General features: G+C 35.0%; 2 protein-coding genes across 6 annotated transcripts in view; one reads left to right on the top strand and one right to left on the bottom strand.

Annotated features, from left to right (window-relative positions):
• The window catches only part of LOC110379233 (uncharacterized protein), a 236,875-nt gene extending 212,008 nt beyond the window's left edge, over positions 1-24,867 (top strand). For 2 of the 5 annotated variants that reach the window (XM_064039215.1, XM_064039218.1), the window contains exons 7-36: positions 503-607; positions 5,260-5,325; positions 7,113-7,242; positions 7,796-7,982; positions 8,309-8,421; positions 9,200-9,339; positions 9,460-10,101; positions 10,243-10,437; positions 10,666-10,806; positions 11,043-11,210; positions 11,276-11,374; positions 11,466-11,616; positions 11,885-12,413; positions 12,480-12,784; positions 12,879-13,085; positions 13,286-13,946; positions 14,025-14,151; positions 14,227-14,444; positions 14,735-14,946; positions 15,132-15,317; positions 16,679-16,802; positions 17,243-17,380; positions 17,923-18,072; positions 20,081-20,233; positions 20,514-20,590; positions 21,321-21,497; positions 21,789-21,974; positions 22,371-22,557; positions 22,947-23,082; positions 24,708-24,867. In XM_064039215.1, coding sequence (XP_063895285.1) covers positions 503-607; positions 5,260-5,325; positions 7,113-7,242; positions 7,796-7,982; positions 8,309-8,421; positions 9,200-9,339; positions 9,460-10,101; positions 10,243-10,437; positions 10,666-10,806; positions 11,043-11,210; positions 11,276-11,374; positions 11,466-11,616; positions 11,885-12,413; positions 12,480-12,784; positions 12,879-13,085; positions 13,286-13,946; positions 14,025-14,151; positions 14,227-14,444; positions 14,735-14,946; positions 15,132-15,317; positions 16,679-16,802; positions 17,243-17,380; positions 17,923-18,072; positions 20,081-20,233; positions 20,514-20,590; positions 21,321-21,497; positions 21,789-21,974; positions 22,371-22,557; positions 22,947-23,082; positions 24,708-24,759 — 5,962 coding nt within the window. In that variant the 3' untranslated portion in view covers positions 24,760-24,867. The remainder of the gene's footprint in view (positions 1-502; positions 608-5,259; positions 5,326-7,112; positions 7,243-7,795; positions 7,983-8,308; positions 8,422-9,199; positions 9,340-9,459; positions 10,102-10,242; positions 10,438-10,665; positions 10,807-11,042; positions 11,211-11,275; positions 11,375-11,465; positions 11,617-11,884; positions 12,414-12,479; positions 12,785-12,878; positions 13,086-13,285; positions 13,947-14,024; positions 14,152-14,226; positions 14,445-14,734; positions 14,947-15,131; positions 15,318-16,678; positions 16,803-17,242; positions 17,381-17,922; positions 18,073-20,080; positions 20,234-20,513; positions 20,591-21,320; positions 21,498-21,788; positions 21,975-22,370; positions 22,558-22,946; positions 23,083-24,707) is intronic. The other 3 variants (XM_064039216.1, XM_049850990.2, XM_064039217.1) reach the window with 3 other exon arrangements.
• On the bottom strand, positions 15,335-16,531 carry LOC135118120 (uncharacterized). Its single transcript, XM_064039245.1, has one exon. The coding sequence runs from the start codon at positions 16,529-16,531 to the stop codon at positions 15,335-15,337; it is 1,197 nt and encodes a 398-aa protein (XP_063895315.1).
• Positions 24,868-26,940: the final 2,073 nt, after the last annotated feature.

Below are 26,940 nucleotides of genomic sequence, written 5' to 3'. Positions count from 1 at the left end.
ACGCTGTTATTGTGCTTTCTTCTTTTAGGTCTTGCACTGTATTAGGCCCTTACACCAGAGTTCCGTATTTTCCACAAGCGTAGTAGTGAACACGCTTCAATAATATTCTAATGTTATTATCCTATAGGCACTCGCTAACAAGTTTGCTCCCAGACAATTTTTTTCGTTCCTGCTCTTGAGTATTTTTTCGCAATTTACATATTTCAGAAGGAACTCTTAAGACCTTCCCTTGAAGGGAGAAATCTTGTATCAATTGACTTGATAATTTCAACATTTGTAGCTGTAATGTGTGCTATTCATTCTAAAAGAAATAGAATTCTTTTCTTTTCTATTTTGAATGTACTATAATAATATGATTTTTACTAAATTGAGGCAAATACACTAAAACTTTGTGTTAACTTTTTAGAAGATTGAACTAAATATTTCCATAAACTGTACATAAGTATGTCTAGACAGTGTTTTGTACAAATTCTATAAGTTCTTTGATATGTTTATGTTGCAGATCGGTAATAGAAGATAACGCGGGTTGGCCCCAAAATTATAATGTGGACCAAATCGCGTCAGTCAGTCGAGGAGGCTCGTTACCTCGACCACCTTCTATAATTCCGTAAGTATTTCATCAATTATTTATCCTTTATCTTATAAAAAAATATAATGCATTGGTTCAAGGATACCTTTAAGAAAAAAGCGTGTACGTTTTGAAGACCATACTTGATATTGCACCGGTGTTACGGGTGTCTGTCTGTGGCCCTTGTAACTGCTTTGTGCATGTCCATATATCTGACATTGACCATCATATTTCTTACTTTGTGGACCACCTAGCAAAGACAAGTTGAATACACACATATATGAATACAACAAAACAAAAATTTGCCAGATACATTTTAAACTTAGAGCATTCAAAATGTCCGACTCTAGCGAAATATGGAATTTGTGTGTGACATTCGAAAAAACACTCTTTTAGAAGAACAAATCTAGTATTTTGGATCATATTAAATTCTACGGCAATATGAAATCATCATCGGGTTTTTTAATGACTAAATGCTGGGTACGGACCAGACCCATTTTTAATAAAGGGTACAAATTAAACCTTGGCAGAGACTTCGATATCCCTGTAGATAATATTTTCTGAGAAAATGTCTCGCCTTAGGAAATAACAACGCGATGTAATGTTCCTTTGACGACGTTGTTTTTGTTCAATTCCCTTCGTTTTTTTCTCTTAGTTTTTTCCCTTCATTTTATTTTCCTTCTAAAAGAACCTTTGAACGACCTAGACTAGTGGAGGTTGTGATGTTTTCATTAAAGCGTGTAAATAAAATCATTCCTCTCTTTTTTGTTTGCTTATATATTTTTCCTATTGCTTACTCAAAGGAATTTCGTTGGTTTAGTAAAGTACCAAAATCTGATTAGGAAAGTTAATGATGTGTAACGTAAGCACAGGGCTTAGACCTTTTGTTCCTAACCGAAGCCGATAGCTAAAATCATTGTTGCCAAGTGAAAATACAATCAGATATTGGCTTCGAAACTACGGGCTTCTATGCTTCAGCCAGACCAATTTTACACACTGGAAAATGTAATTTTGAAAACTAGTACACACGAACTTTTAAGGTGTACTCTGAATATTGTTAACTGAACTGTTAAAGGAACATCGTGAGACTTTAGGTATACTTATGTGAAAATGTGGTAAAATATTACCAAAGAACAAAGACTGATAAGAGAACAACAGAGTTCACTATTGTTTTTTTAACTTTCTGTCAACATTTTGTAAGAACACACTCAAAGACCTGTGCACTGAATCAAATAATGTTTCATTTTCTCCAATTCTAAGAAAATATCCAACGATAATTAAGATATCTGAAGTGCCTATTTCTTATACTTTTCATACCTAGAACTCAACGATTGAAATAATAAGCTTTGAATGGCACTTCTTAGGTCCTTCAGACGGACTTATAGAAATACGATTATATTTTTATTCCCCTGTCTGACCTTTCGATTATTATTTTTTTCTAAATAAACGAGTTGTTACAGAGGTGACCTTTAGTTGACCCTTTGTAATAAAGCTCACGCTATGGAAAAGTTTTTAATAATTAGGTTTCTCTTTGCAGTGGAAAATCGATGTTTTTTCGTCATAATTAGTTCAAGCTCGACCTTCAATCACTCTAAACATTATTGGCTGTAATTCTTGCATTTATATCAGCCTATAAATTTCGGTTTTTTAATACATGATTCGTACTATAGTTCGGTCAAGATGTCCCTGGCATCTGTAAATTTTCTGTAGCCGTTGATATCACGATAATATGATTTACTATAATTCTAATCCCAGTATCTATTATTTTCTCAAATGAACATAATAATATACTTGCACGTCAAACCACTCTGAAGATGATATTTTATACCGGTCCTTACCTCATTCATCTTCGCATAGGTAGCTCATAACCTCAATACTTGACTCGTGAAGCATTTTATTTCTACCATCCCTTTGTGACGTCACACGTAAGGTCAGGGAAAGGTCAAGAGATGCATATGTACGTAGTGGAGACTCATGAATCAATTGTACGGACGCTGACTCTTTTTGTGATCTTGTTGGGTTTTCTGCGCAGAATGAGTGAAAGAAGATAAGTATTTGCCATTATTTTAGTTAAATTCTTATTAGCTTGTGACTCCAATACTTTACAGATATATGTATAATTGTGGTTGCAAGTATATGGGACTTCGGAAAAATATTTCGTCCATCAACTAGGGTTTTGTTTTAGACATAATTTTTGCTAATTTCTAGATAGCCAGTTCCACTAAAAAAAATTGGAGGAAAAATTATGCAGTACTAAAACTTTCTAATAACATGAAATTGGTAAATTACATTTACGTATTGCTTTTTGGCCACACCATTCAAAAGTCAAGTTAAGTAAAAAAATAAAAGCTATAAAAATGACATTTTTATTTTTATCCATAATTTTTTCCTACCGTATTTTTTTACTGTCACCATTTATTTGATTATTTCCTTCTACCTAGCAGACAAATGTTTTGGTAAAAAGGTCACTTGTGAAAATGGTGGAAAAAGTGAGACAATTATGTGTGTATGTGTGTGAGTGAGTGTCCGTGAGAGGACAAGAAGTGGGTAGATGTGTGGGTTGAAAGCGAACATAATGTTAAGTGGTCTGTATTAATTAGATAAGTACTGGTTTTGTTGTGTTTGCACTTATACACCTGGGGTTTCAATTATTTACCTTCTACGTTGGGTAATACAATTTTCTTCGAAAACATGTGAACAATTTCAAGAAGTTTATGTGATCTATCGATAATTTCAGAGACGTGTTGTCTGTCAGAACAATTATATCATTAGAGAAAGTCCTTTCCTTACCATTCTATAAAATATGCGTACATAACATTTGTATTTAACTAAGTAGGTATATATTTTCAAACATATAACTGAATTATTTTCCTAATGAACTTAATTATAAGCTAAGCTAATAAACTAAAATAAACTCCAATTATCTTTACAATTCATGCGTTTAATTGTTTTGCATGCATAATTTAGCGAATGAATATTAATGTGTGTCGAAATAAAGCTACAAATACGTTATGATAAATACAAGAGCAACATTTGACAATCCTGACACGTTTCAGAGAATAATGCAAACCTACTAAAAATCATATTTGTGTATTTTACGTACCAAAGTTATTGTCAAACGCTTTTTGAACCTTAGTCAACAATAATCATTGACACTGCTTATACCAGTAGGATTGGACTCAAAAGACGAATTAATATTTAGCAAACAACATTTTATTTAGCACATAAACGCTACAAAACACACAGAAAACAAACAACCACATAATATACTGGACAAATAGATATTTCGTGAACAAATTCTAGTCCTAAAGTTATTTATATTTAGCATATAAACACTACAAAACACATAGAAAACAATCAACCACATTATATTTCCACATTATACACAATCATAATTTTTCTAATTTTTACCTCCATGCTTTTAGGGTCCAGTCTCACTAATGAGTGTCATGTGGATTAATGTATGTTATTACTGGCGCGGTCAGAAACATTGTCATGGGTAATGGATAAGGATGGGTTCAAACATGCCCATCATAGAAATATTGATTGTACCGGGAATCGAACCCTGGACCATTAGTTCGGCAGTCCGGTATGCTGACCATGCACCAACGAGGTCGTCTCACATATGTCATATTTATTAGATACCAATATGAATTTGTTATTAGTTGGCTTGAACATAAATATGTAGATTGCAGCCTGAACTAAACACAGTCGACACTTTTTATACTGGTAATCTTTAACCGAAAGACAAATTGATATTTCGTGAACAAAATCCTAGTCCTAAAGTTGTTTAGGTCATAAATACTACAAAATACACAGAAAACAATCAACCACATAATATTCCCTAGACAATCATAATTTTTCAAATTTTTACCTCCATGCTTTTAAGGTCCAGTCTCACTAATAAGTGTCATGTGAATTAATGAACGTAATTACTGCCGCGGTCAGAAACATTGTCATGGGTAATGGATAAGGATGGGCTCAGGCTTTATAAATCGAGGGTCCATCCGACTACGGGGCCTAAATTGCAGACCGCGGTTTCAGGCAATGGGGATATTAATTCTAATGTATGGAGTGTATGTTTTAGTTAAAATAAAATATTATATAACTTAAAACTAAGAAAAATATTGAAAATACGGAAAAACTATGGAAAAGATTTCATTACATAATAAGCAGTATTTTTGTAGTATTTTATGTTATTAATTCTTCTGTCATATTTATCATGTACATAAATAAATAAGGTCTATTTTCCATCTAGTCATATTGTGAGGAAGGTGATGAATATGAACGTGGACGGATATAGTGGAAGAGGAAGACCAAAGAATTGATGGATGGATTGTGTGAAAGTAGATATGTAAGAATGTTACTTGTGAGATGACGGCAGATAGAAGAGTATGGAAGGAGAAAACATGCTGCGCCGACCCCAAATAAAATTGGCATAAGGGCAGGAGGATGATGATGACATTTTCCATCTAGTGTTTGGTAGCACCTAAATTACTATGTGAACCTAAAACAATCATTATGTTTTTCTTTTATTTCGATAAGATCATCCAGATTATATTAATAAAATCCTACCTCCAATTTTAGCTCAGTAAATATTACACCAGAAAATTTTAGGAAATATTTGAAAATTGGCTTACTTTTTGACCAAAATTCACATATATTATTTCCTGGTAATATTATATTTTCAGATGCCCCGCTCACACGCCCATACCGCCGCCGCCCCCGCCACCCCCTCTCACCATACCGCCCCACAGGTAATAATAGTATTTATTGTACTATTAATATCGATATTGAAATATCATTCCTCTAAAGAACATATTGTGTTTAAACTCTTACCGTCGTAATTCAAAAACTTTTAAACGTCTATTGAACACTTGTCTCAAAAACTTTAGATTATGACGTTGAAATAAGGTCCGTTTTGCAGACACACATTTTTTAGACAAGTGTTTAACAGATGTTTAAGTTTTTGTAGTAAGGCTGTTGACATCTTTAACCCCTTTAAAGTACAAGCCCTTCGATTTTAAAACTTCTCGGCGATTTGATTCCATCAAAATAAAATTGTTCGCGAACAATTGCTAAAACAGAAATGTGAACTCGTCAGAGCGGGTCTACTGTTAGCATGTGTTCACGCAATTTAAAAAATACAAGAAAATAATAATAACTATTAGGCAAGGTATCGAAATATTTAACTAACGTAAATTATTTAGATTTAATTGTAACTAGTATTATCATTCTGCACCATTGCTTGCTTTAAGCATTATCACCTGCCAAATATTGTTTCAATCCCAAACATAATAGATATCCATCTACCTCATGCATATTGAGTCCGATACATCCTTTGTGCAGTTTCTATTGAGCCTCAATACTCGCTCAGATGCTTCCAATGTATTAGATTCTGGTCGAAAGTGAATAGGTACAATCATGACGCTATCTGGACAAATTCGAGTGAATTAATTTCAATACAAATAGATAACATTTTGTCATAGGCATTTTGACACAAATGGAAAATGTCAAATTCCTTTTAGATCTTGTTGAGAATCTCTCTCTTGTTGAAGATCTATGAGATAAAGGCGGAACACGTGAAAATGAATGAAATGTAGGACATACTTTTTACGTTCTTACTAGGATGTTCTGAACAACTTTTTGTAGGACGTATGCGTTGGTTTATATTGTTATTAGTGTATTCTATTTTTCTCATTAAAAAAAAATTGGATAAGGCGAACAGCCTTAAAGTGTTGTTGATATAGCTTTATGATGTTATTCTGACATGACTGTATCAAATTATACCAACGGTGAGTAAGTGCTGCGGGGAACGTTACTAAAATGTATATTTATATCAGATATAAGGCTAAACTAGATATGAATGCGAAAAACGTGGTATGTTCCAGAAACCTGGAAAAAATCTTGCGAAAACTTCCTATATTTATGTCTTAATAACTTAGTTTATGATATTTATGTGTGAGACGACAGGATGACTATACATATATGCCTACCTTCTTATATTAAATAAGTTTCCCTTCAAAAATATAAGAGAGTTAGGAAATATAATAACGTTTTTCTTAAACGCGATGATTTATTTTTTCTCATAAATGCGGAAAATAAATTGAGTGATATAGTATAACAAAGTGCTGTTGAATGTCTTATATAAATTCGGGATCTTATTATTTTTTGTGGAGCAACAAATTACGGACGGCTTGGAGATAGTTGGTCTTGTCAAATGTAAACGTTATATTACGAAATTGAATATGAATTGAAAGCTCATTATAATCACAAATTATTGTTTATTGTTTTTATCTAGAGTAACCTAGCTCTTATTTTCTACTTTTAACAATACCAGTACTGAGCGTACCTACCTCTACTTTCAACTATTCATCATGTTAGGGTTAATTTTATAAGTTTCGATGAAATTGTAAAAATAAACTTAAAGCTGCTAAAAGAGATAAAATATGAATCACATAAACTTGGAACTTACCATGCCGAAACGAAAAACAAAAATAGTACCTCAAACTCAACTTTCAACCATTTATTTGTACTTTTTCAGAACAAAGCATGTATCCTTCGCTCGCTCCCACACTTTGACCACGTTTGACGATTCAGTGATGCCGGCCGCAGTCAGTGGCAACCGTTTCAGGAGAGACTGCGAAAGGCTCATTGATGGACGTGTTGTTAAGGTAAGGTTATTTATAATCATCTGCGGGTTGTTCGAAAGAGATACCGCGGGCGGCCCTATTACATAAAAGGCCTATGACACTCCCTCACCGCTGCTAACCCACAGCGGGAGGGATGATTTGATGATTTTTGACGTCGTTAAAAAAAGAAAAAGGTTATTTATCATTTTTAAGAAGAGACCGAATCCTACTAATATTACAAATACAAAAGTCCGTTTGTTAGCTACGCTTTTACGCAAAAACTACTCAACCGAACATCATGAAACTTTGTACCTACACATATTTATTGGTGGTACTAGAATGAACATAGAACACTTTTTTTAAAGAAAACAACTTACTCAGGACGCGGGTGCACCCGCGGGGAATAGCTAGTTATAGAATAAAAGACGAAATACGTTAAAACAAAAGGGAAAAGTGAACATGTTTGCAAGACCATACTAAGAAAATCTCAGACCATCAATTCATAACAATATGAATGACACTTAATCATCAATCTTTTGATCAATGCGGACCAACACAATGACAACTTCTTAACCAATTTTTTTTACATTTACAGCCAGAACCGAAGCCCTATTCAACGCTGCCAGTGATGTTCCAACCGTTCCCGCCATACCCGCAGTTTATGACGCAAGCTGCGCCGGCGCCGATTCATTATCCCCCGCCTATAACGCCGCACCCCTCCCACCAGCCCCCTCCCGTGCAGCGGCCCACGCAGACGGAGCAACCTAAAGTAGTAGTATTAGGTAAGTACTAGATTTAGAACCTACCGTGGAAAAAACAAATGACTAGCGAAGATGTCATAAAGGAAAATCGAAGAAAGAAGCGATGCTCGGGAGACAAGAAACGTTACTGTCTCCGCCCTTTTTTGAACCCGCCCATTGAAAGATGTCTCAGAAAACCCGAACGTTTCGTTAGTTCAGTCTAACTAATCATTTTGTTTTGGTCATGCCCCCGTACTTTTTGACTAGATGAAGGAGCCTGACCTACCTGCCTTATGGCATCTCCGCTCATATATTCTTCCTCCGTGAGTCATGCGTGAGTCATAATGATAATTGTATTTATTTTCCAGATTCAATTAAGAAAGGAGTTATGAGAACTCAAGCTACGCAGACAGAAGTATGTTTAGGTAGAAAGCCGTTGCCGCCAAATTATTTATCGTTGAGCCCTAGAACTATCAAAAGGGTAAGTTTCAAAGTTTAAATACCAGATTTATGTATTTAAATTACTCTAAGGCGATTATCACACTGCCCCGCATGATGCAGCGTAGTGCGTGGATGCGTTTTTTTCCGCTGCTTGTAAATATCTCCGTTTGTATGGAAAACACGCATAGTCCAACACACTGAAAATGCATCCACGCGCGTTCATGCGGATCACGCACATACATGCGGAGAAACACGCACCCCCGCGCGTAGGTGCGGGGCGAAACGCAAGGTATGGCACACTGAATCCCGCAGTGACGCGCATGATTTTGAATGGGATGAATGTGTATATTTGAAAATGGAAGCCGCCGTGCGTGAATCTACTAAACGCACCTACGCGCGTGAGTGCGCGAAAAACCCGCACGATGATGCAGATCTGCACTCCCGCAGGAACGCGCGTAGATGCGTCGACACGCAAGATGCAGCGTGATGCGGGGCAGTGTGAAGATCACCTAAGACTATATATCAAATATATCTCAAAACTCTATATATTACAAAAATATCTCTTTTCTATATTTTATTGTTTATTACCATAATGGCTCTGAGACTACTAAACCGATTTGAAAAATTCTTTCACTGTCGGGAAGATTGACTATCTCTGAGTTACATAAGCTACATTGTATTCGAGTACGGGAAGTAGTTCCTACGGGACGCGAGTAAAACCGTGGAAAAACAGTTAGTAGTTTATATATACAAATCTTAAAATGCTCAATATACGGATTATGTAATTACATTCTATTATATATATTTTTTTGTTCCAGGTTAAAATGGTGGCAGCAGGCGTACAAACGAATGGGTATACTGTTGGGGTTCGAAGACTAACGAAGTCATTCTCTGAAGTGGGTGGTGACAGACTAGCTGGTCGCGATTCACCTAGTGACATCGCCACCACTGTAGAAAGGTAAGATATGTTACCAGAAATATGTAGACAACCTGAATTCTCTTTTTTTTCTTACTTTGTACCTTAGTGTAGTGTTTTTCATTTTTTTATTTTCATGGAATTATTCTACAATATTTCCAGTTTCATCACTAGTGACCATGAAAAACTTCACAGAACCCAGTCAGAGGAACCGCCTAGATCTCCTCGATCTCCAACAGCTATGATGATACCCTCGTCTCCACTGCAAAGAGGAGATTCAGATGACGTCACAACTTCATCAGTCAAATCTGTCGCTTCTTCATCACAAATCGACAAATCTTCTGAACTGAGCGCGTTGCAGAGACAAGCTCAGGAATACTTTCAACAAAACTTCCAATTTATCCACGAGAGTGATAGAGATGATACTATAGACGATGACATCGAAAATATTGAAAAAAGCATGGCGTTAAACCGAAGAAACTTGGAATACCTTCAGCAAGAAATCGCTAAGCAGAGCAAAGGTGACAAATCACTAAGGTCTATTCTTTCCAAGAGTACTAGCGATGCTTCTCAAAAAACAGTAAATTCATCGCACCCATTTTCAAAAACTTCTACGTTCCAATCAGAGCCTTCTACTGAAACTTCGGCTACAACAACTGATGATAGTGAAAAGAATGAAAGAGAAATTATAATTGATTTTGAGCCAAGACCTGATGATGAAGCTATACCATTTACAACGCTGCGAAGGAAAAATAGAAGAATGTTGCAGAAAACTTTATCAGAGGGTGAAATTCTATTAGATGTGTAAGTATCTTGTCTCAACATACAAAAGGATAGTTACGCAAAAGATGTGGTTCTAACAAATACTGCACCAATTTACTAGACAAAAATTCTCATAAATCATATTTAATATTAATACTAAGTGCATTTTGCGTGAAATTTCAGAAGAAAAACTGAACTACAATCAAATGGTGATGGTATAAAAGATGCTCCCATAGTCATGTCTACAAGTCAAGAAAATATGACGCGAGAAGATCGAGAAAGAGAAGCAATGTATACGCAGTATGTTGGTCAAAATTACAGTCAAACTCCTATAAAAGACGAAGGTATCTTCGGTTTTGAACCAGATGGATCATTCAGGTAAATAAAATGTAGTATACTTTTTACTGTTTGTACATAGATTATTATTAAAACACTATAGGAACTAGGCTCATTGCACATAACATCCACAAATACCATTCTCTGGATATAGGTCTTTCAACAGCATTCTCTTTCTATTCTCCAACATTCGATAACTGCCGTTAGTCTTGTGGCTTCAATTTTAAATGCTATGCTTCTATCAGCTCTCATTCATATTTCTTTCCATAGTTCTTCAGATGGAAATGCACCATATGAAGATTTTCATGAAAAATACATTAGTTACAAGCATGAACCATTTAGAAATCGAAGCGTAAGTTTTGAAGAAAAGACAGAAATAATAGTTGACAAGGACGAAATTCCTGAGAGCAGGTATGCACGCATCACAATTAGCTTTAAACTGTTTGTTTAGCAAATATTAGCAAAGCATCTTGAAACATAGCTATAGTTAAGCACTGTTGAGTTTGCAAGATTTTGCATAAAGCATCTTCGTGTTATCGTGCCAATTTTCCAATTCTCAAAGCTCATAAGGGTCTTTCGTGAAAAATTATGTCCCCGCGACTACATTCATTTCGGGTATAATTGTACCTATTTGTTATTTATTACAGTACTGCAAGATCAAGTCCAGGATCACCGGAACCAGTAACAGTCGAAGTTGATGTTGACCCAAAAGTGAAACGAGCGGTTATTTCTAACACTGTCACTACTATTCTTACACCTCTAGACAAAGTTTCACCTTGCGCCTCAAATGAATCTTTAACTGTGGATCAAAGCAGGTAGGTAGAAAACGAATATTTAATTGTTAAATAATAAACCGTACATTAAAAACATACATTTGTAGTCCTTCTTATTACAGGGACCATTCGGATGGTATGTGGAACGAATCTCAAACAACAGTATTGCAAGTCGATTCAGGTACAGAAAATGGGACTGTGATAAGGTAAATAAATTAGTAAATATAATATAAATACTTCATTAATCTTTGAATATTTAGGAATTTGATTTGATGATTTGTTTCATACATTTTTTAGTTCATCAGATCTTAGTTCTTTGGCTGCTTCTCCCGGAGCTTTAGCGCTGTTAACTCCAACTTCCAGAAGAAAACAACTGCTGCTATTGCAACATCAACAGCGGTCATCTTTAGATACAGATGCTTTGGACGAAGAATTTGATGCTTCTCAGGTACAGATTAATATTATTCTCTTCGATATGTTGTACTGTAAAGGTGTCTACACACCAAAGCCGCTGATGCCGGCGGCACAGCCCGGCGGCCCAACCCGCCGGCCGTATTTTGTACAATCATGCCGCCGGCTTTCATAGAGTATTTGACAATTACTAGAACACCACATGCCGCGGCAGTCGTGCCGCCGGGCTGTGCCGCCGGGTCAGCGGCTTTGGTGTGTAGACCCCTTTACATGAGCATTTTAGCATATCAAAATCATTTTTACAGAGCCAGTCACCAACATCACCCAGAAATAAACTAGACACATCGAGTTCTAGTTCACAGGCTCGAGCATCGTTGTCGCCACCTGCAGTTGTCCCAAACATTTCACTGCCCATTACGAAGCAACCAACTATCTCAAAATCTATTTCCCCGATTGCACCTCCAAAAGTAAATCACACACCTGCCATTGCTATTACCCACCCAAGCCTGGATTTGGCTGACGTTCCATTTAAAAGAACGCCAAGTTTCATAAATAAAAAGCGAGAAAGAGCACTTAGTCCATCTAGAAGAAGAGATTTGCAAAAGAAAGCACAACAAAAAGAACCTAATGGCACGATACCTAGTCAGATAATAGAGTCACCATCTGAGCCACCAGCACTAGCTAAAACAGCTAGCAGTGAAACAAGTTTGGCCAGAACTGACTCGGGTAAAATAAATACCACAGATGTATCAGAAAGTACAACAACTACCGAAGACTATGTAACAGCCAATTCTGATAGCTCTAAAAAAAGTAATAGCAAAAATCAAAACCAAAGTAAGTATTTCAAACGTGCGATGAGAAGTATCTCGTTACTTTCTTACAAAACCCTTTTGCTTTTAGATCCAGAAAATAACAAAACACAAGAGGGGTCCTCTTTTGAAAGTGCTTCAAGTCTCTATTCATCAACTCGCACAGAACAATTAGCTGAAGATTTGATCGTCCCAAGTTTCTCCCCACCATTAGAAATCAGTGATGACTTTATTGTCCCAGACCTTGCATCACCCCCACTGCCCTTGCCTGATAGGTTACCTAGAGTTTCTATGGAAAAAATTGAAGTCAAAGCCAATATCACTCCGACCATTGAACACATCAAGAGAGAAAAGACTGATATTAAATTAAAGGAAGATTTACCAAAAGTATCCAAGGTACGTCGGTAGCCGTTAAAATCATTATTTTATTTATAAGAGTTAAATTATCGTGTAAATCAATAAAGTTCATAATATTTCGTACTCATTTTAGACTATGCGTGGCACAATTAGTGGAAAAAGTAGTTCAAGTGGAAGTTATAGTATAGGTGGATCAAATCCTAATGTTACTGAAACTGTTGATGATAAAACACCTACTGAAAAGATTGCAGAGCTCCCGGAACGTAGCGATAGTAATGGAAAGGATGACACAGTAACAGCTGCCATTCGTCCCAAGGAACCACCACCTCCAAAAATGATGGTAGGTATTACAATAAATATACAACCATCGTGGCAAAATTAACTCGTTACATCACATTTGTTTGTGAATGTTGCGTCACCTGTAATTTAAAATTGTGTTAGCCCTTTACTCGTAGCAACCTACTATTTTTGTTAATTTATCCATGGAAGCTGTTGGTGTTCCTTTACCAATAAATAAATATATTTAATGTATTTTTACAGGGTTCCTTATCCGACGATGAACGAAGTGTACACTATTCTTCATCGGGTTACTATGAAAGTCCGGTTGAGGATGATGATGATGGTGGTTTAACATATAAACATTCACAAAGGTATAAATCATCGACTAGACCCAAATCATGGTTAGCAGACGAGAAACGAAGAAAAAAGAAAGCTTTTACTCTAGAATTTTCTAAATCCTACGATGATTCTGTATCTACTTCACAAGATGATTGGGGTAAAAAGACAAAAGAACCAGATAGTGTTAGTCAAAAATCTGAACGAAGTACTTTCAAACCTTCTAATATTAAGTCTCCCATGGAAGATAAACCACCTGAAACGAGGAAAAAGAAAACTCATTTTGCAGACAAGGCTAAGAGCGTTCAATCTTCGCCGAGAGAACCAGTTGATATTGAAAAATCAATAAAAGACAAGGTATCGAAAGATAAAGATACAGAAACAAAACGCCCTGTTGAGAGAGAAAGATACGTTAAACGAACGAAGTTAAAACCCAAAAGTCCTACTCAAAGTAAAATTGTTGATGGTAATAATCATGGCTATAGACCAACTCATTATGAGAGGAGAGAAACTATGGGGTCTAACATGAAATTACACCTAAACATACCGACATCAGATGATTCTAGTGAGCAATATAGGAAGGAAGGTAATAATATTCTTAATAGGTACGTCGAAATAAAGTTTTATTCTGAACAATTTACTAACAGCTAATCTTTTTTACTAGGTACAAGTAACGGCAATATATCTCCAAGAAAACATAGGCGTTTACGTGACAGTCCGCGAAGAAAAACTGCTAGCAACTCGAACAATGCTAAATCTCCTACCTCAGGTAGCAACCATGCGGTGTACAGGTAAACGAATGTTTTAAATAATTACTGCAACTTTTGAAATGATTTTTCATACATTAATAATGTTTAAATTTTTAGGCCGAGAAGAAAAAGCGGCTCAAACGAAAGCATATCACTGCCCGGTAGCTTGCCAAGAAGAAAGCAATCAATTCCCACAGTCCCTTGCTTAAGCTCTTTGGAAGCCGAAGATATAGAAACAACTAGAACTCTGACCAGTGCAGGGTCTCGATTGACTCCGCTGCGATACGTTAAGAGTCCCACTTCATCACCTAGACACCATCGAAAACAAGACAAAGGTAACAGTTTTTTTTAAATCATTATGATCTCCCGAGCCTTTTCCCCACTAAGTTGGGGTCGGCTACCAGTTTCACCGAATGCAGATGAATACCAGTGCTTTACAAGGAGCAACTGCCTATCTGACCTCCTTAACCCAGTTGCCCAGGCAACCCAACGGAAATTGTCAGACTTATTAGCTTCTGACTACCCATTATTATTGTCTTTGAATCACAGAAAGAAAATCTCGATACAGTAATATTTAAATATAAATAAAAATTATAATATAACTAATTTTCCTCTATCATTTTAGATGGGAAATTTGCAAAGGCAGCCTCAGCAGAATCTTTACGTTCTGTATCACCGGGATCAGATTCAGTATTTTACTCAGAACAAACTGAACATAGTTTAGTGGGAGCCGATGGAGAATCAAAAGCACATTGCTTGCATTGCGGAAAAGAGGTTCATATTGTTACTGCTACTCACGAACATGATAGTGTTGCTTCAAGGACTTCGCATACCGATGTAAGTACATAAAACAACGAAGGGACTCTTTTATTACACCTAAACCAATATTTTTAGGTATTTTTTTATAAAAGGTGTTATAATTTGAAATGAAATAATACATAATAACTATATTTATAATTGACATTTACAATGCTAAAATAAATATTTCACTTAATTACAATAAATATACATATTATTTATAGGAATCCTATGCAGATGCAACGCCTGATATAGTACCAGCGCCCGCTGGTTTTGCCGATTCTCCCTCTTGCGCCTCAACCAAGAAACACGCAAGTGGAGCTCGCTTGTACAAGAAGCTAGACAAAAGATATCGTTCTGAAGACAAATCCAGACATTACTATCGGAATCGACAGGATGTTCGAGCCAAGGTACGATGGTCTATTCTTCAAAATCCGATATATTCCAAAAAACAAACAAGATTATCAAAAAAACCTTCATCACTGACATTCTTTTCTGATTTTGTAGTATATAATACATTTTTTGGTTTACATTTATTTTCATGACTATCAAATGCATAACCCCATTTGCAAATACATTGAAATGTTCCAGGCAGATTAATACAATTTTCAGTAACGTTATCACAATTGTGTTGGTCAGTTACACATTCGTTAGTGTCTACACACATTCCAAACTGAGATTTCCATTCAAACCCTGTGTCTTTGCAATAACAAGAAACATTCCACTTATTTTCAACGATGTCATCGAAATTCTGGTTGTCTTTGCGATCAAACCTACATTCTCGATGTTTGGGATCTGTACTTTTAGCATTCTCAATATAACAAGGATTGCTTTCACTATCAAAGCACTGGGACACATTAGTGACATGCTTTAATGGACAACACGGGTCAGGACAAAAGCTGTACATAGCACAAGCGAAAGAAAATTTATCATCAGAACGAGGATCACGATTTCTATTCCCATATGTCGAGTCCAAACAATTCGCGAAATTGTCACAAGTTTCTCCTAGCATAGATAATGCAGGCATTCCTAACATTGTATACCAACACATGTAATAAGATGCCGACGTACGCCATTGGAATTTTTCAATCGCTGTATCAAACGGAAGACCACTTTTCTCTGTGTACAACAAAGCATTTTTACAATTTTCATCCAATTCTTTAATCGATGTTTCATTCGTTATTTCCTTTTTATTTAACGTCGTAATTATGTCGTCAGTTCTCGTAAACGGTGAAGTCTCTATCACACTGAATAAATATTTCACGCATTCATAAAAATTCTTGTAGCAGTTTTGATGAACTCTCCAATGAAGAGCCTGTAAACTTGGTTCAGGAAAAGCATGATAAAATCCAATGGGAATTGTACTTGGTTTATCTAAGTAAAATCTTCGATCCCATTCGTTGAATTTATGATTGCGCAGATAGTAAGCAATGTCTTGCAAGGCGTTGACTAACCATTTATCATCTGGCTCGGCAAACGTGGATCCTTTATCCTTTGCCGATCTTACAGCATGTGTTGACGAAGTCGGGTTTAAAATATCATCGAAGTTATCAGTAACACAAGAATGTAATGCAATGTTGACACTTAATATGAAAATGACACCGAAATATTTCAGAAAATCCATTTCTATTTTAAACGCAACGACTGCAACAACAAAATTACAATTGTCATTTAGATGACAGCAGGAATCAAAATTTATGAATATTGTTTTTTTTTCGAAATAGTTTTATTCGTTCAAGATTTAATAACATTTGATATTATTTTTCAACAGTCTGAAGAAAGAGGTAAAGAAGAGTACGCATCGGGTGAAAAAACTCAAGATACGCGTATAGCAAGATCTGCGGGAAACAGTTTGGACAAACTTGGTGGATCTAGTGCAAGCGTGGATCCTGATGGTCAGTGAGATTTGAGACTTTTAAAATTAGAGTATATACAGAGTGTGTCGTACCTACTCACATTAAATTAAATACGTTAATATGTATATAAACTCTGAGTATTTCTACAAAAACTAATTGGTTAAAATGGACTGATTGTATCAACATAGCGAAGTGGCATCGTAGAAATAAACAGATCACCCGACGCGTCGAGGAACTTCCGAAGAGATTCGTATCGCGCATTTTTGTGTAGTTACATCATGTCAGCAATTTTAACCACTAGGTTTTTCCTCGGTTTCATCTGTAACCTGATTGATAAAATTCACCTATAAGCGTAACTGAGAGCAGTTCAATCATGTACAATGGATTGATAAATGATCAGATATACATTTTATTGTATTAAACCGGTATTGTATGGCCTTTGCCTCAGTCGATTGCTCAAAAGTTAATTATTTTCACAGAACATGAAGAATGTTCTGGAAGCTCTGAAGGTGCCGAAGGAGGTCGTGATGAGAAAGGAATCTATGCTGCCCCATGGTGGTGTGGTAACTGGATCATGCTATCAGAGAACAACGATCATTGGACTAGGATTCCTCCAGGTAATACACAAAAAACATGTTATATTACAAACACAAAAGATGATGAAGATAGCGAACTTCAAATCCATTGGTCTAAATAAGCAGGAAAAACAGTTAGACAGAAAATTATACTAAATCACGTTCTGCATGAATAGCTTTTTCATTAAAAATCTAAAAATAGCCGTTGTCAACACGATTCGGAGCAATCATCTGATCGTGGCATAAAAACAAAAATTGTGCTCGATGACTTCATTTGAAAAAAAGAAACAGAAACCTTGAAATACGGATTACATCAATCTATCGTCATGACTATTTTGCAAAGAAATAAGTATGTGCTGTATTGCTTCAATTATATGGACCAAAATTCCTAACACTAATTGAGTATCAGCTATTAATTTACCCAATGTACATCACGTCTTGATAACATATAAAGATGATGAACTAACATACTACACAACAACCATACCTACAAAACATACACATAGCCAAGCTTAAGAAAATTACTTCCAAATACCCAGCTACTAAATCAGTTACATTTACAACTAATATGTTTCCTTTAACAGATGTATTAGACACTGGATCTGATGCTGGTCAAGAGGATCCAACGGAGTCAGAATCAGAATTCAACAAGAGATACGTAGCACTAACACACAGGCTGGTACATCGACGAGCTTGCATTGAGCTGAACAGGCGACAAGCTGATAATAGTTTTGGTAAGACTTTAAAATAAAGGAAAAGAGAGTAGTTAGGTTTTCATAAAATTGTGGGAATTGCCAAAGCCTCTGTTACATAAAGTTAAGGAAACGAATTACAAATTAAATATCGAAAAACATTTTTAACTGCTTTTTCCATATCTAGTATAAAAATAATATGCTAGTTTTCTAAAAAGCAAATTGAACGAATTGGATGTCCCGAAAATGAAAGCCACGTTCAGAGAAACAAAGTTTAAAACCATATTACGGTTGTAAAGTAAAGCATACTAAAAGATATACTACTTTGTGCGAGTACGTTGACGTGCGTTCATGAAGCTAGTTTCATGAACGCGATTACAGTCTATAAAAAGCCCTTCATTCCACGTAGGATATTATAAAACAGGTACCGTATTGCGTCACTATTAACGAATAGTTAAACGTTCCACTTCGGAAGCGTGACGTGCTAAACTATTCCTAGTTCTCTTTCGTTTAAATAGCATCATCTATTATTTTAAGAATGTCCCCTGAATTCTTCAGTTTCTCTTTGCCAATGGCACAGAAAAAATATTTGGTTGCCAATGTCGTCATAATAGATAGGTGTAATTTTCTATATTTTTTCCAACGACCTTGACATGAAAGTTATGAATTCTAATGGTCCGCACGGATGAGTCACGCGATCAAATTTAGTTTCAATCAGTGAAAGGTACAGAATCGTTTCAGAATCAAAAGAGACTGAACTGTTGCGAACTAAAATTAATTCTCGTAGCATATTTGAACGTCAGTATTCAGTTGTTGACGACACGCTACTGCGGCCAGATGATATTTTTACGTCTGACGTTCGGCAAATGTTTAGTTCGTATTGATTTTACATGGCAAAACTCGTCTAGACGACCGTTTATGACGTAATTTTCATGCAGTCCATGCGGACAGTTAATAGTGACAAACGCCGGTTCAAAAGTTCAAGAGTGTAGTTCGGACTGTTGGAGTTTTCGCGAAGAATGGGACGTTCATGTGAGTAAAGTTTTTCGTGAACTGTTTAATGTATTGAGTGATGTTCAAACAGTACTTTTATTTTTCGTTACCATTATTTTATGTTTTAGTCAGAGACATGTTGAATTCGAAGGGCAGTGTGAGACAGAAACTAGAAGAAATTCTCAAATTGATGCTGATGTTATGGTGTAGACAAAGTCAAATTAGCAGACTTGTGGCTCCAGAACCATGTGGTAAAACTATATAATAAGTGTATTGCTTTTCTAATAAAACTAACACATTATTATTTATTGCAGTTAATTAATTTGATGCTTCCAACATAAATTTTAGTTTCTCAAAAATAAAATAAAACTACTAACAGTAGTCCTGACCGAATTAACTAATTTAGATTGATTACTCACAACTTCCTAGCAACAATCCACTTAAAATATCATGAGTTTTATTCACCATACGCCACTCTATAAAACTCCCCATGTCCATAAGTCTACAAAATGAGAACATGCTTACCACATGTTACTTGCATTTTGTCTAACTAATGCATTGTATGAATGAAACTTGTCGGTATGATTTTCCTGGGTATAAGCCAAAAGCGAAAGTTCTTTTGCAAATATTTGTACGGATACGCACTTACCATGTAGAGTACGTATGTGTGTCATGGCCAGATCTCGGCGAGTTTATTGCCGTCTCTAGGCCGACATCATTGTACTATTTAGATAAGAAAATAAATATTAGGCCAGGAATGACGCAAAGAAAATACACGGTATAGCAAAGCTATAAGTCCATTGTTAAACGATTATTAGTCTATTATTCCATATAAATATTGAATGCAAATATTTTTAAAGCCGATTAACTGGTAAAACGTTTTCCCTGTACGTGGCTTTCGAGTGTTTTAATAAAGTTTTACGCGTTTCCCAAAATTGTGGATGTAAATATTTGACATAAGCTTATGGCAGACTTTGAGGCTTCATGTCGATCCAAGATTGATGATATTAATCCATCCGATACAAAAATAATAAAGGGATTAAAATTACTTTTTCAGAAAGCGACAAAACAGTGGTTGTAAGGCGTGGCAATGAAGAGTTTGGCTTCCGAATCCACGGGAGCAAGCCAGTAGTAGTGTCAGCGATCGAACCCGACACTCCAGCCGAAACCTCTGGCTTAGAAGTTGGAGACATTGTCATAGCTGTTAATGGTAATAAACTTCAATAGAATTTACTATCTGAAGTAAATGACAGAGATTCTAAATTGTCAACAGATTCAAACATAACTGTAAAACGTAATGAATGTCCAATCGAAGTAAATAAGCAATAAACAACGTCTCTTGCAAATTATTAATATTGTAAACAAAATGAGCTTCATGCACAAACATTCAAATCCCAGATGCATTTTCGTTTCAATTGGAAAATTTATTACCCACTAAATCCACTCGTATGATTTATCCCCGTGCATAATGTTCATCAATTTATTTGCAGGAATCAATGTCTTAGATAAGACTCACTCGGAAGTGGTGAAGATTGCGCATTCTGGATCAGAAATACTTGAATTAGAGGTGAGTTCCATAACATACACAAGTCTGTTTCAAATTAATCAGATCTTTCGACACAAAAAAGAGCTTAAAAAAACATCGATCATGTACTGAATGAACTCATTACCAATATATTACCTAAAACCAATAATAAAATAGCTAGAACATTTACCTAACAAGCAATAAAGACTTTTAATGCTAACGATGATGACCGTCCATCCGTTACATCAATCAAATCAGTCATACCAGATCGTAACCCATTTTTGTGTTTAAAGTTTGTTGCTAATTTAATATTCAGATTTACACCCAAGATCGTAAATACATCTAGTTTATTGCCCACTCCAAAGATTGTAGGTTGATTTATTTTATTTTTGCTGTCCTTAATAACTGTAAAATTTAGGTTGAGCTCATCTTTTAACCTATTTGAAATACTTGTAGATTATCCAGCAACAAAAAAATCTCGTGTATACTAGCCCTGTTTGACCTGAGAGAGACCTTATGTAGTTTTGAGTATTTAGGTATTTAGTAACTTTGAAAAAGAATTTTGGCCTTTTTGAAGTCAAGTTAACTGACAGTGTTTTCGTAATGTTTCTCCTTCTTGTATAGCGTTGTGACCCTGTAGGTATTGTCTACAAATGCTCATTTATCACCACCATTCAAGTTAGAGAGAACAACGTACGGCCGCATTTTCTGCATCTGATCAATCAAATTCAACTGTGTACATCTATTCAATAAAACTTTTTCACTTCTACAGGTGGCTAGAACCTGTGAGGTGGTAGCTTCTCTAGCTCATGAAGGGGGACCAGCTGCACTATACTCAGGGTATCTCTGGCGAGCAGCTCCTGTCAGACCTCATCATCCCCCTCGCTGGACACGACGGTGGTTCGTCCTCAAAAGGGACAACTGTCTGTATTATTATAAAACAGATTCTGTAAGTTATACTTTAGTCATTCGTCTTAATTTTTATAAATAGCTATCCTTTTTTTTAAATAAGAATCACTAACTAATCAGATTAATAAGGTCATTCCTTGTAGGTATTTGAAAGAAAACGTTCATTGCACATTGTATGAATATCCTACGTCATCATTGTTATATTATTTTAATTTATTAGGTACATAGTTATTTATTTTTAAGCATTGTAAATTTTTATTTTTAACATCTTGAATATTATCAAAATACTCTTAACAACGCCATCTATGATCCAATACCCGAACTTCCACAGAGCATTCATCCCGTGGGAGCCCTAATGCTCGTGAACTACCAACTGACGGAAGAGGACGCAGGCAGGCCTCACGGGTTCCGACTGCACCGCGGCGGGGGAGTGAGGCTACAGCTGGCCGCGGACACTGCGGAGGCGGCCGCTAGATGGCGCGCGGTACTCGCTCATGCTATTGATGCTAGTAATCAGGTTTGTGATATTATTTTAGTTATATTGAAATATGTAATATTCGTAGATACAGTATTAAAATAGGAAATTAATTACGTAGGCTTCTACTTCACATAGCTGGTCCACAATGCGGTGTGATCAAAAGTTGTGAATAGTCTAATGATAAGTCATCTTAGTTCCGAGTTTAATTTATAGATGGCGCTATAATCAATTTCAATGTTTCTCTGTTTATCCATCGGGAATATAGTAATGAATCTTTGTAGGTAATATTGTTAAGCATTATATTACTAATATGCTTTTCTTGCATTAATTGTTGCACTAGTAACTGTAGTAAGTATAATTTCTTTTGGTATACGAGTCCTGAAAGGTTCCCACTGAAAGGACTCCCACTGAAAGGTTTTTTCTTTTTTTTTACAGCGCGATGGCTGGTTAGAAGTGACAATGAGGAATATGAAACTTCCTCCATCTTCGATCCCTAGACCCGATTGCTTCGGTTATCTCATGAAGCTGGGGTCCAAATGGAAGTCTTGGGCCAAACGGTATTGTGTGCTCAAAGACGCTTGCCTCTACTTCTACAATGATGGCAACAGCAAAAATGCTTTTGGTAAGTTATTTTACCAAATAAATAAAATTATTTACTAACACCGCCACCGTACCATTGAAGCGTTTTCTAACAAATAATGTTATTCTTATTCTTAACTTGTCATAATGTAAAGCCATATGTTAAAAATCTGACAATGCTGCCAGTCTCTTAGGCACACTTCCAGTGCAGTCGACAGCAATAGAGGGGACTTTTGTAGTTTAGTATTAGATTTTCTTTTATTTATTTTTTATATCTAACCCAATCTATCTTCTTCATGTATATGAGAAGAATAGAAAACATATTGTCGTGAGAAAGAGGACGAGAGAAGAGAACATAACATGCTGCTGCTTTATTCTTAAAGAAAAAAAATATTTATCACACAGTAATGATCATTAATTTTTCTTCCAAAGGTATGGCCTGCTTACACGGCTACAGAATACAGACATGTGCCCCGGGCGGCAAGAAATACGCCTTCGAGGTGATGCCCACAGAACCTAAGCAGAGACACTTTTATTTCCACACGGAATCTGAAATGGATAGGAAACGGTGAGTCAATAATCTTTATCATTCATCTTGATCATATCGGACCATATTTTAATACAATGTAATCAAAATTATCAGTCCATTTTTGCCCACTACTGAATTTTGGTCTACCCCCTGAGCGCCAACTATATATATAGTTTTGGGCAGTTTTAGGCAAACACATATCACGGAATTTACTTTAATCTGAATAAATTTTGTCCATAATCTATAGGTACCTAAATACATATTTTTATGTTATCATCAAATCCCTCATGACAATAAAATAAAAGGTTTTGGTGACAATGTAATTCACTTTGTGTTTAAATTCGCGATAGGATATTCAAATACTTTGAGCTCTCTCTCCTAGATTATCTTATGTAATACCTAAGTCTAACAAATTGGACCTTCTTTTACCTTCCTTGTTAAAATGAAACCATAATTGGTATTACGATTTGTAACACCTCTTTTTTTTTCTTTTATCTACAGTATAATAACATGCTCGATAATGATAGGCACAATACTCAAAGTCTATAGAGTAAGAAATTAATAACATAGAGTAGTCAAATAAAAGAAATCATATCGATTTGGTATCGATAAAAATAAAGGTGATGTTTCATAAAGCTTCGTTAGGTCTGGCCTTAGGCATTTACTGGTTGTTAAGTCGTTCGACTCTATAATTTTTTGTAGCTTTTTAAGAACTAGAATATGAAAAATGTGTAATTTATAAGCTCTAATTATTTTGACCTACAAAACCCCTATTTAGCGTGTTCCTCTATTTCTCAACTGTGAGATTTATTGAACTTCTCTTGAGCTTAGATCGACCAATCACGAATAGGTGATTCCTATTAGCTGTGTCTCCAAACCAGTAAACATGAGAAAACATTGGATATTAACGATTTTCTTGTAAGTTTATGTATACAATATATTCTTCAAACATTAAGTTCAACCATTATTTAAAGGTGTGACGTCAGTAAACGCAATTAAAATCCACTCTGTGAAGAATTACAGTCTCTGAATCGTAAAAATCTGCAAGTCGATCATTTGATTAACGAAAGAGACCTTTCTTAATTTGTAAAAGCTCTGCCAGATCGGTAATTTCGATTGGAATTTCCCAGTCCAAAAGTCTGTAAGGGCTTTTATGGCCAGATAGGTTAGATACATCAGTCATTTGAAGATGGGATCATACAGCCCTAATTCCAGCTAGTGTCGCAAGGCGTAAATAAAGTAATAAATTAAAGAAAAAGAAAAATGATTTCATTTTTTTATGTGAAAGCAACTCTGACTATTTTAAGCAGTCACTCTAAAACAGCAGAACCTATTGGATTGAAATTTCATACATAGATAGCTGAAGATAGGTACCCTGGAGACGGACATAGACGGACAGAGACCGACTTTTAAAATGGGAGTGGTACGCGGATTAAATCATTTGCTGACGTACTAACTACGAAGATAGAAGAAGCTATACTACGGAAATACATTTGTTTTTATATTAATAACTAGCCAATTTCCCGCGGTCTCACACTACTGAGGCCTGTACCGGGATGTAATATAGCTTATGTTACTCAGGAAGGGTGTAGATTACCAACAGTAGTTTAATTTATTGTATTAATATTTACCTACAATATTGAAAATTATTTTTTCTTGTGTAGATGGATGGCAGCTTTGGAGTACTCCATAGACAGGTGGATGAAGGCCGGTTGACGACGAGCTCTCTTCTCAGAAGATTCATACGATTTTATATAACTTTAGTTGTTTAAATATATTTATTGTAATTCCATGTTTTGAGTTATTATATTTATTTTCATTCATGGTACTTATTATCCCATTTATTTATGAAATAGTAAATATTTTATTTTTTGTAGTATAATAGGTATCTTGCCCTTAATTTATAAGTAATAGTAGCAATGGTTGCTTAAGATTACGAGTTTCTCAAAAAAAGCGAACATTTTAAAGTTGCACAATGCACATCCAATTCTACCTTCAATTAAATATTGTGTTTAATATTTTGAATTTTTCTTAAACGTTTTTAGGCTTTTATTTTCGATTTTGAAATGTCAAATTTAATAATCCGGCTCCCAAAAATATTATAAGAAATAAAAATATAGATATAATCAGAGATGAATACAATCAATGACAACCCATTTAAAATGAATTGGCATCGATCAAATCGAGGTTAATAAATTATCACTTTCAAAATATCAAAATAATTGGTATGACATAATCCTATACCTAAATCTATTACTACTAACCTATGATCATCAATCATACATCTTTTAAAAGACAATTCGCAAAAAATCCATCGTGTTCAAAATATCGGAATGACCAGAAATATATTTCCTGCAATTAAAGATCCCACCATACGTTATAGGCCCAATCAATTTTTACAATCTGGTTATTTCGTAAATGGGATTGAAAACAATAGCTTAAATGTATCTTCGAAACTATCCTGATAACGACATTTAAAACTTAGCGCCTTTGGTAATTGAATTGTGAGATTTCACATGGCAATTTTCTAATTTTGCTCGGACACGCCTAGCGTGTAGACGGCACTATGAGAAATTAATTGAACACGCTATCTGGGTTCACTGGCATACATATAGTGCTCGAAATTAATCGTTTTATTTCAAAAACTGAAAAAAAAACAACACTAGCGACATTGTGTCCCGTCCCTAACCATCCTTAGTCAACGGCGAAAAAGTTTGATACTAAACAGCTTTTCAATATCAGAATTAAAATTAATAAAAAAAATATATAAACATTTTATTGATATAATTATAAATTGCATGTAATTTTTTTATATATAAATTTAAAATATATAAAGTAGATATCATGGCAACGACGCATCGAAGATGATACATGTTTCATTAAATGCTTTAATCTATGTAATTCTAAATAGATATATAAAAATAAAATATATCAATGATGTTAATCAGTAAAATCATTATATAAAAATGTCTTTTTATACACCTGATATTACGACTGATGAATATGAGACTAAAATGGAGAAATAAATAATTCAATAAAAATATTCCTATCACAGTATACCTTTACCAGTATACATTCTTGAAGGCGAATGATGAATAATATATCGATAATATCAGCAATTCGAATATCTAATCGATTATAGAAAGGCACATAATACGAGATATCGAACTTAGAGTAACGACTGACATCGGAACGATATTAAAATATTGAAGATGAGATCTAAGACGGTGAATAAGCTGAAATAATATTCCTACTAATAGTTACATAATATTTATTACATAGGTGTGGAACGTAGTAACAATAGGTAAATGAATAAATAGTAGGTATCAATATTGATGTGCCAATTTGTTAGTAAATATTAAGCTGTAGTTAGAATTTACCCTAAAAAGCACAATCCATTGGATATAATTAATTTCGTCGTTTTTATCTGTAACCCTGTAATTAAAATGGTGATTATTATCAGTGTTGTGAATTTTTGAATAATTATTTACAATATAAGCTCGTATAATTTTATGTAAGTATTATTATAATTTCTTTACAATTGTTGTAAATAACGAGATAATTTTGATGACGGGTTACAGAATTTATAAATCACTTTATATTATTCGAAATATTATATTAATTATGTAATATTATAAATGAATGAATATAAATTAATTGATTGGTATAATCCCCTTAGAATGTGGTCCATACTAGGTGACTTAAATTGTGCATTAAACGATATAAATAATAGGAAGAAAAATTAAATCCATTTTGATGACTTGTATATAAATTAATCAGTAAAAGCTCAATATATGTATTTAAATAATAATAAATAAAAAGACTTGATTGTAACACAGTCGGTTAAAAGCTTATAGTATAGTGTAGTTATTGTAAATTAGTAAATGTTTACATAGT

This window comes from Helicoverpa armigera, chromosome 18 (genome assembly GCF_030705265.1).
Source record: "Helicoverpa armigera isolate CAAS_96S chromosome 18, ASM3070526v1, whole genome shotgun sequence".
NCBI classification, from domain to species: domain Eukaryota; kingdom Metazoa; phylum Arthropoda; class Insecta; order Lepidoptera; family Noctuidae; genus Helicoverpa; species Helicoverpa armigera.
The sequence above is the reverse complement of the archived record's forward strand: the minus strand, read 5'-3'. Positions and strand labels throughout refer to the sequence as shown.